The sequence below is a fragment of the Vulpes vulpes genome, chromosome 12 (assembly GCF_048418805.1).
Source record: "Vulpes vulpes isolate BD-2025 chromosome 12, VulVul3, whole genome shotgun sequence".
NCBI lineage: Eukaryota > Metazoa > Chordata > Mammalia > Carnivora > Canidae > Vulpes > Vulpes vulpes.
In genome coordinates this window covers 172,496,445-172,509,900 of record NC_132791.1, presented here as the reverse complement: position 1 = coordinate 172,509,900, position 13,456 = coordinate 172,496,445, and the positions used below count along the sequence as shown (strand labels likewise).

General features: G+C 44.2%; 1 protein-coding gene across 1 annotated transcript in view; it reads right to left on the bottom strand.

The window, feature by feature from the left end:
- CDYL2 (chromodomain Y like 2) overlaps nucleotides 1-13,456 on the bottom strand; it is a 163,285-nt gene that overhangs the window by 47,910 nt on the left and 101,919 nt on the right. The window contains exon 2 of the mRNA XM_072731472.1: nucleotides 4,154-4,742. Coding sequence (XP_072587573.1) covers nucleotides 4,154-4,742 — 589 coding nt within the window. The remainder of the gene's footprint in view (nucleotides 1-4,153; nucleotides 4,743-13,456) is intronic.

Below are 13,456 nucleotides of genomic sequence, written 5' to 3'. Positions count from 1 at the left end.
ATCAAGCAGCGTGTGAGCTGCAGTGCTGCGCAACAGGCAACAGCCGTCGGGATGCAAGGGAAAGGGTTCTCAAAATTCAAAGAAAAGCAAACATCGGGATATAGGCTCAGCATTGACACTGGAACCTCACTGGCTTCAGGACATTCGGAAAATGCTGGGCACCTGAGGGCTGTGCTTTGGCTCAGAGCGGAAAGCAGGCTCGCAGGGAGGGATGCTTCCACAGGTTAGAGGCTTAGAGGCTCGACTGAATCTGTAAAGTACTGATGCTTTGGCCCATTCAGACAGAAGACTGCTAACCAGTTCTCCTGAACCAGGCCACGAGAGAAGCCAGCTAACTCAATAGTTTTTCCATCCAGATGAAACTTACCTATTTTAGAGAAAAAGAGAGGGGAGAGAGAGAGAGAGAGAGAGAGAGATGCCTGGTGGAAAGTGCATCAATAAGAAGTGATGTCAAAGTTTTAAACCTTTGGAGGACAAATCACATCCCCACTTACAGGCTTAACATCTAAGGTGTAACTTTGGCTCCTACTGGCAAATGGATCCATGAGCCACTGCTGAGAAACTAAATACTTCCTCTGCAACGACTGTATAGTTAAAATTCAGCATTTAAAATGCATAACCCACACCCTGCCCCTGAGATCCGGATTCATTCGATTGGGGTGGAGCCCATTTTTAACAAGCTCCCCAAGGGATACCGAGGCAGATGGTTCCGGACCACAGAGCCATTTGTCATTACCAGAGGAGTCAGAATCGAGAGCAGTACTCAGTCGCTGCACACATTTCACAAACATTGCCGGGGAAAATTCAGGCTGAAACCAAAACACCACCCGCCCGAGCCCCAATTTAGCATTTGTTCCCACGGCATAGATCAGGGAAGTCAGCAGTAAATGAGTAACGTGTTACATAAGTTGCTTTTCTGTATGCAGAACCTCAATTCACCAACGAGAAGTTAAAATCATATAAAAAGCAACAGCCCACCCCCAAAACAAATGCTGGGAAAGCAAAGCCAGGATCTCCCCAGCCCCTTCTGCCAGGCAAAGACAATCCCTCCTCGGTGCTGCAAGCCCCACTGGCTCACCTGGTGCCCCAAGGACCCGGATCCTCTGGTGGAGGTGGGGGAAAGGTGGAGTTAGGAAGTGAGCAGGAACATGACATTTAGGTTTCCACGGGGGCATGGACACTGGCTTCATTGAGACTTTTCTCCAGTTGAGAACGTATGTGAAGCCATGTTTTACATGACTACACCTCTGACCCCTTGCTGGCAAGTTCTGGAGGACAAAACCCTCTGGAGTCCTATCTAAGAACCCCAAACCACTTTCTGTCTTTGGCAAGGATTCCCAGTCTTTTCGTTTCCCTGGTCACCCTAACACCTAGATAGTAAACTAATTCTAACTAGAAGGTTAAAGGCTGGGCAGCCTGGGTGGCTCAGTGGTTTAGCACCACCTTCAGCCCAGGGCCTGATCCTGGAGACCCGGGATCGAGTCCCACGTCGGGCTCCCTGCATGGAGCCTGCTTCTCCCTCTGCCTGTGTCTCTGCCTCTCTCTCTCTCTCTCTCTCTCTCTCTCTCCTCTGTGTCTCTCATGAATGAATAAATAAATAAAATCTTTAAAAATAATAATAATTCTAGAAGGTTAAAGGCAGACAGTGTTTGGACAATTTATCAGCCCAGTGACCACAGAGGATGTAAAAGTGGGTGTGGCAAAGCTTTACCATATATTTAACATACATGTTACCTCTTCCAATGAGCTGGCCTCAGGAACCTCTCAATACTGACCTGGAGACATCCATTCTCACTTTACTGGAGTGTAGATTATAAGTTTCAGAGGGAGAATCCTTACCTATCTTTTTATTGCTCCAAGCACCTAGCATGGTGACTGCCTTTAAGGCAGTACTTAAAAAAAAAAAAAAAAAAAGAAAAAAGAAAAGAAAAGAAAAGAAAAAAGGCATTGATTTGACTTAAATTGACATCTGATGTGAGCCTTAATTGCCACCCCCATTTTGCCACACAGCACAGAGCTTCAAAATGCATTAGAGTCACCTGGGGTGCTTGTTAAAAACTCGTCTTCTGGGCTCCACCCCAGACTTAGTAAGTCAGACTCTATGGGACTGTCATTTTTAACAAGGTGCCAGGTAATCTTAAGACACATAAAGTTTGAGAGGGGCAGCTTGCGCCCTACAGGGGAATCTCAAAGACACCAGCACTTTGGAATGTCATTAAGCAGAAGAATCCTTTAAGAAGGCCCAAAACAGAACAAAGTAGAGGCAGATAGCTCCCTCCTATCTATCTAGGTATGTGCCCAAGTAGAGAACATTCAACACTGGAAAAAAATGAGGCCAAGAAGAGACCAGAGACAAGAAAGGTCCAGAGAAGCATATTCTGGAATTAAGCCTAGGAGTTAACTTCTGATCCCAGCAGGTTCATCCTCACCGTTCCCCGCTGGTCACGAGGTACTATGCCCCATGGGCAGGTCATGGACCAGGGGGCATCAACGAGGCCCAAAGATGGAGAGCAATGGCTAGGAGCTCTGCCCCACTTTGGAAAGTCTGGCTTCTTTGCTTCACCCTACAGGCTGGTGGCTGAAGTCAGCAAACCGTCCCACCTCATGCTGCTCCTCCTGCCCTTGGGCAGCCACATTTTGAGCAGGGCAGACAACTGCTACCAGCCAGGGTGCAGGAAATCACACCCAGGTTCCTAGCGTATATACCCAAAGAGCCTAAGAAGTTCCCCTCACCAGCCATCCTCCCCAAGATAGGGAATCCCTCTCCCGCGGGCAGCTGTCACAGGAACGTCAACCATGGATGTTTATGCCAGGCCTCATTTACACAAGCCCACTCCTCCACGAGAGATGAATTTTTAAAACAAACAGCTTTTACATATGTTAGCAGGCAGAGTCATGTCAGCATCAGGGATCCCCAGACGGAAACGTGAGTCAATCTGGGGCAGACACTGCTAAATAAATCCTGTTTGGGTGAAATTCCTCTCTCTGGAGAAAGAGGAACCTCAGAGCAGATCGCTTAGATTCCCCGGCAAGATTCCCCAGACGCCCCCATTCTCTGCAGCGGGGCATGCCCTGAGCACTCTGAAATCAGCAACGCTCTCCTGTGCATTTGCCTCTGTCACCCCCGTCCTGGGAGCTGTCTGTCCCACCTGCGTCCCACACCCCTACTCCCACACTCACTGTGCTTCCAACCAGGGCATCAGATGTCCCTTTGCAGCTGAGCATGAGCTGTCCATGCTCATCCCAAAGCTTAGGGTTCTGGCAGCTAAAGGGAAAAATGCCACACACAGGTAAATGTACCCGTATGCACAAAATGGGCACAGATGGCTAACCTGGAAGATCTGGGCCACAAAGCCTTTATCAAGGAGTAATTTCACTATTAAGGAAATGTCAGGTTTGGGAGCTTTAATTACTTGGGTCATTGCCTCCTCTTTCCTTAACTTTGCTTATGGGGTCTTGGTAAAGGGGAAGAATTCTATAACCTTTGCTGTGTTACTTCCAGGATGGAACAAGAAGTGCAAACCGGGAGAATTAGCATAAGATGTGGTCAGGGCAGCATTCAGGACCTCTACAGACATGGGGCCAGGTCATCCAGGCCAGCAACAGATGAGCCTCAAGAGGCTCCAGCTAAGATTGGGTTTAGAGAATTTCATGTCCAAACTGGGTCTGAAAAGAGGAGCAGATCCCACTTTTCTGGACTACACCATGAGGGGCTCAATGAGATGAAAAGCATGCTCTTCTCTGAGAAGTACATGGTACCCTAGAGAGGCACTGGCCCTCAGGGGACATGAATCTCGGGTCCTGGCGGGTGAGGACTTTGATCAGCCCTCAGAACCAAGGCTCAAGAGTGGTCATCATGGCCCCGGGTGTGTTCAAGTAGTCAGGAATATTCAGCCCATCACAGGTCTTGGCTGGAGCATCAGTGGTTTGGCCTCCCCACATGCATAAGTTTCTGTACCCAGTGTGGGCCTATGACCAAGGCCACATGGCCCTGGGTGAGAGAGGTGGAAGGAGAATGACTACCCTAGCTAGGAGTCAGGGTTGTTGGGTGAGGGTTGGGGGAGAATGTCATATGTAGTTCCCTAGGCTTCAGGAAGAGCTCCCAGCCACCATGGCAAGAAACAAACACAGAGGAGAAAGACAAGCCACATACCGAGCCCGTTCTCTGCCAGCGCTCCATGGTTAACACCACATTCGGCCAGGTCTTGCTCTCCTACATCATTCAAATCCAAGCCAGGCTGGTGGGACCCATTTCCAAAGTGCCTCTCATCCTTCTCAGAGCCGGCGTCCCCATTCTCCATACCATTCTGAGCCTTTTTCAGCGGCATGATCTGCAAACCACTGGGGGTAGTCCTGTAAGACACCGTCTTGGTGGCCCTGTCACCTCCTGCAGGGGGCTTGCCTGAATATCCTTTTTTTGGCTTGGACAGGGAAGGGTTGATTCGCTTCCGTTTATGGGAAGTCCCTTTGCTCTTTCCAGACTCTGAAGGTCTGTGAGAGAGTTTCTCAACTGATGGGCCTCGGCCGTCACGTAGGAGCTTGGAGGCGCTGGTCTGCTTCCCTGACTTGATTCTTTTGTCCTTGGACACGTGCAACCCGTTGAATTCGTCGATAAATTCTTCACAGTGCAACAGATGGTGTTCTGGCTCCCACGTGTCCTCCGTGCTTCCGTAGCCTTTCCATCGGATAAGATACTCCCATTTCCCTTTCTTGTTCTTCCTCTTGTCTACAATCCTTTCGACCTGGGACACAAGATGAGAGAGTCAGAAAAGAGGGGGAAAAAAAGGGAGAGAGGAAAGGAATCAGTCCCAGGCAACAACAGCACAAATATCAGCACAAATATCAGCACAAAGCCCTCAGGATAGAAGCACACACCAGGCCATGGGGTAAGCCATTCAACAGGGGAAGCTGACACTTCCAGGAGTGTTCAAGAAGCCTGGTTTATTTTAGGACACCATTGAATGGAACCAAAGGCACTCGGCTGTTTCCCTTGACAACTGTGATGCCATGCCTGGCTGGTGGCATCTGCCTGTCCATCCAAGGCTTACTTTTGCTTGGAATCACAATACGAGCTTTCGCTAAAGATCTTTATTTTTTCCATTGCACCCAAGAAAAATCAGATATTTAAAGACCAATTTGGTATGGCTTTTTCACCCTTACTTATGCCCAAGTAACATATACTGAGCATTTACATGGTAGGCACTAGGCTAATGTATCCTTATTTATAATAATACAAATGCTTAGTCAAACTTATTGGTCAGGTACTAAATGCCTGGCATGGATGGTCCCATTTCATTTTCCCCATATGACGACAACCCAGTGCAGTAAGTATTCTTTCTATCCCCAGTCTACACTGAGGAAATGAGGCTTCCGGGAGATTAGGTCACTCAACCAAGTTCCACGCTGGTAAGGGCAGGGCTGGGATTTGAACACTTTTATCCCAAACTTGCTTTCTTAATCACTAGGCCAGACAACTCTCTCAATTACAAAAATCTTCCACACTGACCAAAATGACTAGAATAGACAAAGCCCTATATCCCTCCCTGCCCCCACCCACAGTAAGCTCCCCCAGTCTACAATGCAGAGCTAATAGGTGAGACCTGAACCTCTCTCTGTCTGGTTCTAAAGCCATGTGCTACTATCTATGTGCCTTCAAAGGTATGAAAATCTCTTCTGTCCGCAAGTATTCTCATGGAAGAATGCAGTTAGAAAAAAGCCAGTCCTGATGCTAATAACTGGTCAATCAAAAGAAAGAATATGTGAGGGTTCATTTATTATCTTTTCAACTTTGCCCTAGGTGTGAAATTCTTCAACAAAACTAAAAGACAACCTACAGAATGGGAGAAGATATTTGCAAATGACATATCAAATAAAGGGCTAGTTTCCAAAATCTATAAAGAACTTATTAAACTCAACACCAAAGAAACAATCCAATCATGAAATGGGCAAAAGACATGAAGAGAAATCTCACAGAGGAAGACATGGACATGGCCAACATGCACATGAGAAAATGCTCCGCATCACTTGCCATCAGGTAAATACAAATCAAAACCACAATGAGATACCACCTCACACCAGTGAGAATGGGGAAAATTAACAAGGCAGGAAACAAGAAATGTTGGAGAGGATGCAGAGAAAAGGGAACCCTCTTACACTGTTGGTGGGAATGTGAACTGGTGCAGGCACTCTGGAAAACTGTGTGGAGGTTCCTCAAAGAGTTAAAAATAGACCTGCCCTACGACCCAGCAATTGCACTGTTGGGGATTTACCCCAAAGATTCAGATGCAATGAAACGCCGGGACACCTGCACCCCGATGTTTCTAGCAGCAATGTCCACAATAGCCAAACTGTGGAAGGAGCCTCAGTGTCCATCAAAAGATGAATGGATAAAGAAGATGTGGTCATGTATACAATGGAATATTACTCAACCATTAGAAACGACAAATACCCACCATTTGCTTCAACATGGATGGAACTGGAGGGTATTATGCTGAGTGCAGTAAGTCAATCGGAGAAAGACAAACATTATATGTTCTCATTCATTTGGGGAATATAAATAATAGTGAAAGGGAATATAAGGGAAGGGAAAAGAAATGTGTGGGAAATATCAGAAAGGGAGACAGAACAAAAGACTCCTAACTCTGGGAAATGAACTAGGGGTGGTGGAAGGGGAGGAGGGCGGGAGGTGGGGGTGAATGGGTGACAGGCACTGAGGGGGACACTTGATGGGATGAGCACTGGGTGTTATTCTGTACGTTGGTAAACTGAACACCAATAAAAATTAATTTATTAAAAAATATATAAATAAATAAATTAATTAATTAATTAAAAAAAAACTCCCAATGCTTTACCCCCTAAAAAAGCTAAATGTCAACGGAAAAGTAAAACAATCTCATTTAAAAGTTCATTACATTTCAATGTCAACATAATGGAATTCTGACCCAATGAAATTAATGAGTGAGGAATATGCCCTTGAAATTCACAAAGAGAAAAACAAGGTAAGAAGGGAGTAGTGAATACAGGTATAGCTGATCATTTTTCAAGATGGGTAGCAAGTGAATGGGAGCCTGTTATATGACTGTTTATGTTTACATGTTTGAATTTTTATGTTCAAAATTTTCCACAAGTAAAAAAAAAAAAAAAAAAAGTTGAAAAGTGAGATTGTGTCCCAATGGTTGATGTATAACAGAAGCTATGCAAAATAATTAAATGATTTTCACTGCTTTGCACTTAATAAATATGCAAATGTCTAGGCCATACTGCTTCTTCAGAGACAATTTAAATGGTTTCCTTAATTGATTTATCTACAATTAAATTGGCCTATTTCTATTAAAATTTCTTTCCTTACAAAATGCTCTCTGAACATCTGTTTTAGATTTATTACATAATTTTTAAATGTATCACACAAACTCTATAACAGTTTTAAAAAGTAAAACCATGCCAAACTAATCCAACTTCCCAATCTTTGGATCAAGAAATGGGGCTAGTTGAGTATTCATTTGTGATAATGCTTCAGAAAGTGAAGAGTGTTTCTGGAAGAGCCTGCAACTTTGCACATTTGGAGATCTTTGAAGGGGAAAACCCTCTGCAGGTTTACAGAGGAAGGAAAGTGAACAAGCACCCTGGCACTGCCTGAGATAGCATTCTCAAGAACACCAACCTAGGAGTATCAGGAGGAAGCCCAAATATATTTTAGGAGCTAAGGGATTTGTGTTGGCATGGAGGTATCCAGCATCAGAAAGCATATGGAGAAACTTTTTCCCCAGGAGAAACTTCTTCCCCAGGATGAAACAGAAAACCATGTTAGACAAACAGCCAATACAATGAATAAGTGAACAGGTGGATGAATAAATGGCTGCATTTGGGGATGGATGGATGGATGGATGGATGGATGGAGAAATGGATGGTTGATGATGGGGAGACACATGGGTGGAGACTGGGATAGGTGGGTGAATGGAAGGATGGATAAATGGACAGATGATTGGATTCATAGGTAAAAGGGAGGGTAAAGAGGTAAGTTCAGTAATGGATAGGTAGATGGACGGATGGATGAATGAATGGCACTCACTCACCAACAAAATGAACTTAGTATAAGTCTATGGAAAAAGACTATCTTGTTTATATCTCCTGGTAAGCCTTTTATTGTGTGTTCTTGAGCAAGTTAAATCTCTGTGGGCCTCATATGACTCATCAACCATGGGGGAACTAACAGCACCTACCTCACAGGGTAGTTGTGTAGAATATACAAATAAGTAGTTTTGCATTCCATAGTAAAGGTCACTTGCATATCCTCCTGTGAATACAAACCTTGGTAGGAACTAAAGACAGAATGTTTCTCCACCCTGAGGAATATAACCCCCTAAGGATAATCAACTCCTCCCTGGGAAGAAGGGAGAGTCAACCTACTTACATAAGTCCTTCCAAGTATGGGAGACAGCCTTACTCAAGAAGCCTGGAGAGTCAGCAAGGGTGCAACATCTACACAGCTACTGAGAGCCACACTATGGGTGGGGGGTTTGGTGTCTTCTACTTACTGGAGGATTGAGTCAGAATCACAAGTGGAAACAGAAAGGCTACTGCCACCATCTCTGGTCCCATCCACAAAGCCACCGGGTGGCTTAACAGCCATGTCTACTTAAATTAACCCAATACCAACAACAAATAGTATTTTTAAAATTATTTCATTTATTTATTTAGAGTGCAAAAGCATGAATGCGGGGAGAGGCAGAGGGAGAAGGAGAGAAAGACTCTCAAGCAGACTCCACACTGAGCACAGAGCCCAACTCAGGGCTGGATCTCACCACCCTGAGATCATGACCTGAGCTGAAACCAAGTGTTGGATGCCAAACCAACTGAGCTACCCAGGCGCTCCCAACAACAAATGGTATTAACAGGATCATCCCTAATAGCCTGATGTGTGTGGGGGAAATTGTTGCCTCTGCCAGTTTCTATTCACATGACCTTGAGCAAGCTGCCCAATTTCTCTGGGCCTCAGTCTCCCCATCCGTAAAATGTGTTCACAAAGCCTATTTCTTTCAGGTTCACAAAATGAACTGTGTTTTCTGAAAGACCAAAATGCTCACAAGGAGCTCAGAGGACACCTGGCTCAGAATTCCCCATCATACTTGGAATCTGCAATCTCCTAGGACCTAATTTTCTTCTTTACATCCCTTATAGGTTTTACATCCCACTTTTCCTCCTCAGGAGACTCTAAACAGCACCAGAATCCTAATTTGTGCTGGTGATGATAAAAGCCCTACATTATTTAGTCTGCCATGCCCTAACACTCCACACCTGCTGAAAACACAGACCTGGGCCTCCAGGTTCGGGCAGCACCGCTCCTGTGCACCACTCCCACCTTGCCTGCATTAGACCTGCACTGTCAAAGTTCAGTCCCTCCAATGGAGACAGTCTTCGATTCTCTCCCCTTGTAATTACTGACAAACACAATCATTCAATATTAAAAACTCATGTGCTCATACCCACCCACCAGCTTTCTTTAAAGATAAGCAATCTGAGACCTTGAACTGTTTCTCAGAGTTCAACCAAATCATTAATTAACATTTACTCCCTGTGATCCCAGTCAGTATGAGACACTCTTCTACTGCAGGCAAGGGCAAGGAGCTTCCAGTGCAATTATTACCACTGCCACGATGACAAGCGGACGGCTGCCTCATTAGGAATAGTAATGATGATAATCACCCTTATTGGTACATGCTGTTCCAGGAACTGTGCTGAGCACTCAGGAGGTTTTAGACTTCACCTTCATACCCAAGCTGGCGGTGGGCATGACTCTCACCATTGAACAGGTGAGAAAGCTGAGGCTCAGAGAAGGTAGGTAACATTCTCTGGATCACAGAGTCAGTAGATGGCTAGCCAAGATTGGATACCTGGCTCATCAGACTCCTCAGCAAGAGTCCTCAGCTTCCCAGCCACACCTCACCAGTGAGAAGCCATAAGGCTGGTGGGGGACACAGCCCTTAAATGAGCCAGCATGAAGTAGCATGTGGTGATAAATGATAGTGAAGAGGATGTAAGGCAGGAAATGGTGACAGAGGGAACAGGGCCACTCCAGATCCGAAGGTGGGAAAGCCTCCTCTGAGAAAGGTCAAGTTAAGCTAGCACCAAATGGGGGAGAGAGATCACTCCCCACTATCCTCTTCAGCCTTCCACTACCAGGCCAGTCAAATAACATCACTACCAACTCACGCGCATCCAGCATTGACAAAGTGCCAGCCACTGCTGTATGTGATCCCTACAGATGAACTATATAGTATATATATGAACTCATTTAATCTTCAAAATAACCCAGCAAGGCAGGTCATTTTATTCTTTTTTAAACAGAGGATAAAGCTGAGGCACCCAGAGGTTAAAGCCCTTGGCCAAGGCCCCTCCTCCAACAATCAGTGGAGAGCTAAGACTTGGCCCAAAGCATCTTGACTCCAGACCCCATACCACGCACTCTTGTCTAGTGAGCCCAACCTGGTTGAGGCTGACAGCATATCCACAGCTTCAGGCACTTGCCCTCAGCTCTGTCAAGATCACAGAAGACCTAAAGCACCTTTACGTGGCTTAGGAGTAGCCTTCTGGGCTGGACTCTCCTAAGGAGCCATGGGGGCCTCCCTCCCCTTCTGCTCCAATTCTCCATTGGTTCAAATGGAAACAGACTAATTATCACTCATATTTCTATCTCAGCTTTCCACCAAACAAAAACAGTACATGAAATTACAGTAGCTCAGAAACCCAGGGTTACCAAAGGTTTTCCAGACTCTTAAAGGAATGCCTCCCACACCAGGTGGGACTGAATTGACGAACTTTGTGTTATAAAACATGATTGCCCTCCTAATGCCAAGAGCAAGAGCAAGAAAGAATAAAGGAAGAGGTCCATGCCTGCTGTGTGGCTATATAGACACCAAACCAGCCATCCCTAGACATCTCCAGATTCTGGACCTCAAGTCCCACACCTGCAAGGACCTCTCTCTCTGCATCCTTTCCACATCCTGGGACAACTTCCTTGGGAGTAGAAAGGCACAGGGAATCCCGTCATTACAACTTGTGGTATGAGGACCTCAGCAAGAATAAAGATAGGACAAGTCCTGGAAGCAACCAGATAGGTCTGTTTCAGGTTCGGAAGACTGATCATTTGAGATAATTTACTCAGAGAAGGCAATATCTCCCACTAAGCCCAGCAAAACTACACTAGAGAAATAGCTGCTGGACCAAGAAATTTGGCTCAGAGCCATGTAATTTAAGCCATCCTCCAGGTGGAAGTCTGATTGGAGAACTCAGTAGCATCCAAGTGATGAGGGACCAAGAGTAATTCCCACACCACTCTCCTGGAAAACACTGAACCACAGTACATGATCTCTTTGATCAAGAACACCTGGACAAAACCTGGCAACAATAACATCATCGCAGACACATTCATAAAAACTTCTAACGATTCAGAATATGATTATCCCTAAAAGTTCTCTAAAATCATAACTAAGAAAAGCACTACTACACGTTTTTACATAGTATTTGTGTCTTGTTTTCAAAGATGACAGAAAATACAACCTCTGTTTTTAGAAGAGATAGAAGGAAATGTAAATGATGAAAGGAAACCAATAGGTTGAGCAGGAGACTGAAATGAAAGACTCATTTACATAAGAAAGGATGTAAGGAAACCAAAGGAAAAACACAAGCAAAGAAATAAAATTCCCACTGGAACCAAGACAGGACAAAATCAACACACAGAAAATCAAATCTGTGAGGGAGAAAACATACTTGAAAAGCTTCCCAAGGACACAGGAGTTTTTAAAGAAAACCTTAAGGAACATGAGAAACAGACCTCCAGAAGGGTCAACAGAGATCCAACCAAGGTAAGTCTGATAGGGAGAAAAAAACAAAATGGGACAAGAACACAAACAAGATGTACCAGAAGAAGTCTCTGTATCTTGAGTCTGTGGGTCAAAGAAAGATCTCAGTGATAGAGAAGGCAGAGGTTGAAAATAAATTAACTTTATTTCTTTACTTCTTACAAAATTTCTTTTAAAAATTTATTTATTTATTTATTTATTTATTTATTTATTTATTTATGAGGGGGGGGAACACAAATGGAAAGGAGGGGCAGAAGGAGAAGCAGACTCTCCGTTGAGCAAGGAGCCCAATGTGGAGCTTTATCCCAGAACCCTGGAACCATGCCTGGAGCAGAAGTCATATGGTTAAACAAATGAACCACCCAGGGACCCCACAAAACTCACTAATTTCAAAAAATTAAACCTTCCATTTTCACACTCCAACACTCCTCTATCCAAAATGGTAGGAAAAAAATAAGGCAGACTTCAGAGAACATTAAAATACCAGAATATGGGCAGCCCGGGTGGCTCAGCGTTTTAGCACCACCTTCAGCCCAGGGCCTGATCCTGGAGACCCGGGACCAAGTTCCACTTTGGGCTCCCTGCATGGAGCCTGCTTCTCTCTCTGCCTGTGTCTCTGCCTCTCTCTCTCTCTCTCTCTCTCTCTCTCTCTCTCCCTCCCTCTCTCTCTCTCTCTGTCTCTCATGAATAAATAAATAAAATCTTTAAAAAAATAAAAATATAAAAACTAAAATACCAGAATAAAAAATTGAAAAAAATAATTATTGTAAACTTAAGAATTCCAAAACCAATGAAGTGGGCCTTCAGATGAAAAGGAAGGTGGAAGGCATCTCATGTGTTAAAGAACAAAATATATATAACTATCCATTTAAAAAAATGACCCTGAGGATACTGCAGTGCCAGAAAATAAGAAAGTATTTAAAAATTAAATAAATAAGCCCCAAATGGTGGGAGAATGCCAAAAGGAACCAACTGAAAGAGTTCCCAGTCACCAAAACTAGAATAATTTGAATAAGAAAATAAATAATGATAGTACTACATTTATAACCCAAAAAGTAAAATAAATATCCATGAGTTCATCTGATATAAATAAATGAATTACTTATCAGAAGTTGCTTGCAGGCCAAATCTGGCCCAATGCCTGTTTTAAAAAGAAAGATTTATCAAAACATACCCATGCCCATTCATTTATGTATTATCTATGGGAGTTCCAAACCACAAAAGTAGGGAGAACTGTGTAACAGAGACTGCATGGCCCATAAAGTCTAAAATGTTTGCTATCTGGCTTATTACAGAAAAAGTTTGCTGACTCTGGAATAAATAAACAAATGGTGGAGAAAAGACCAATATTCCCTACAGAAGAATTCCAAATAATAAATGCAAAAGACTAAGGCAAACAGAAAACTCACTACTGGAATGCCACAGAAATAATTGCTATAGTCAACATCCAGAGATAAATGCTAAAATTAGTGGGTAAAACTTTAAAGATTAATCAGATATTTGTATAGCACCAAAGTATCCCACCAACAAACATATCAACTACCATGGTAGTTTTAACAGATGCCCATCAATTGATACCCCTCCTTTAGGGGGTGGAA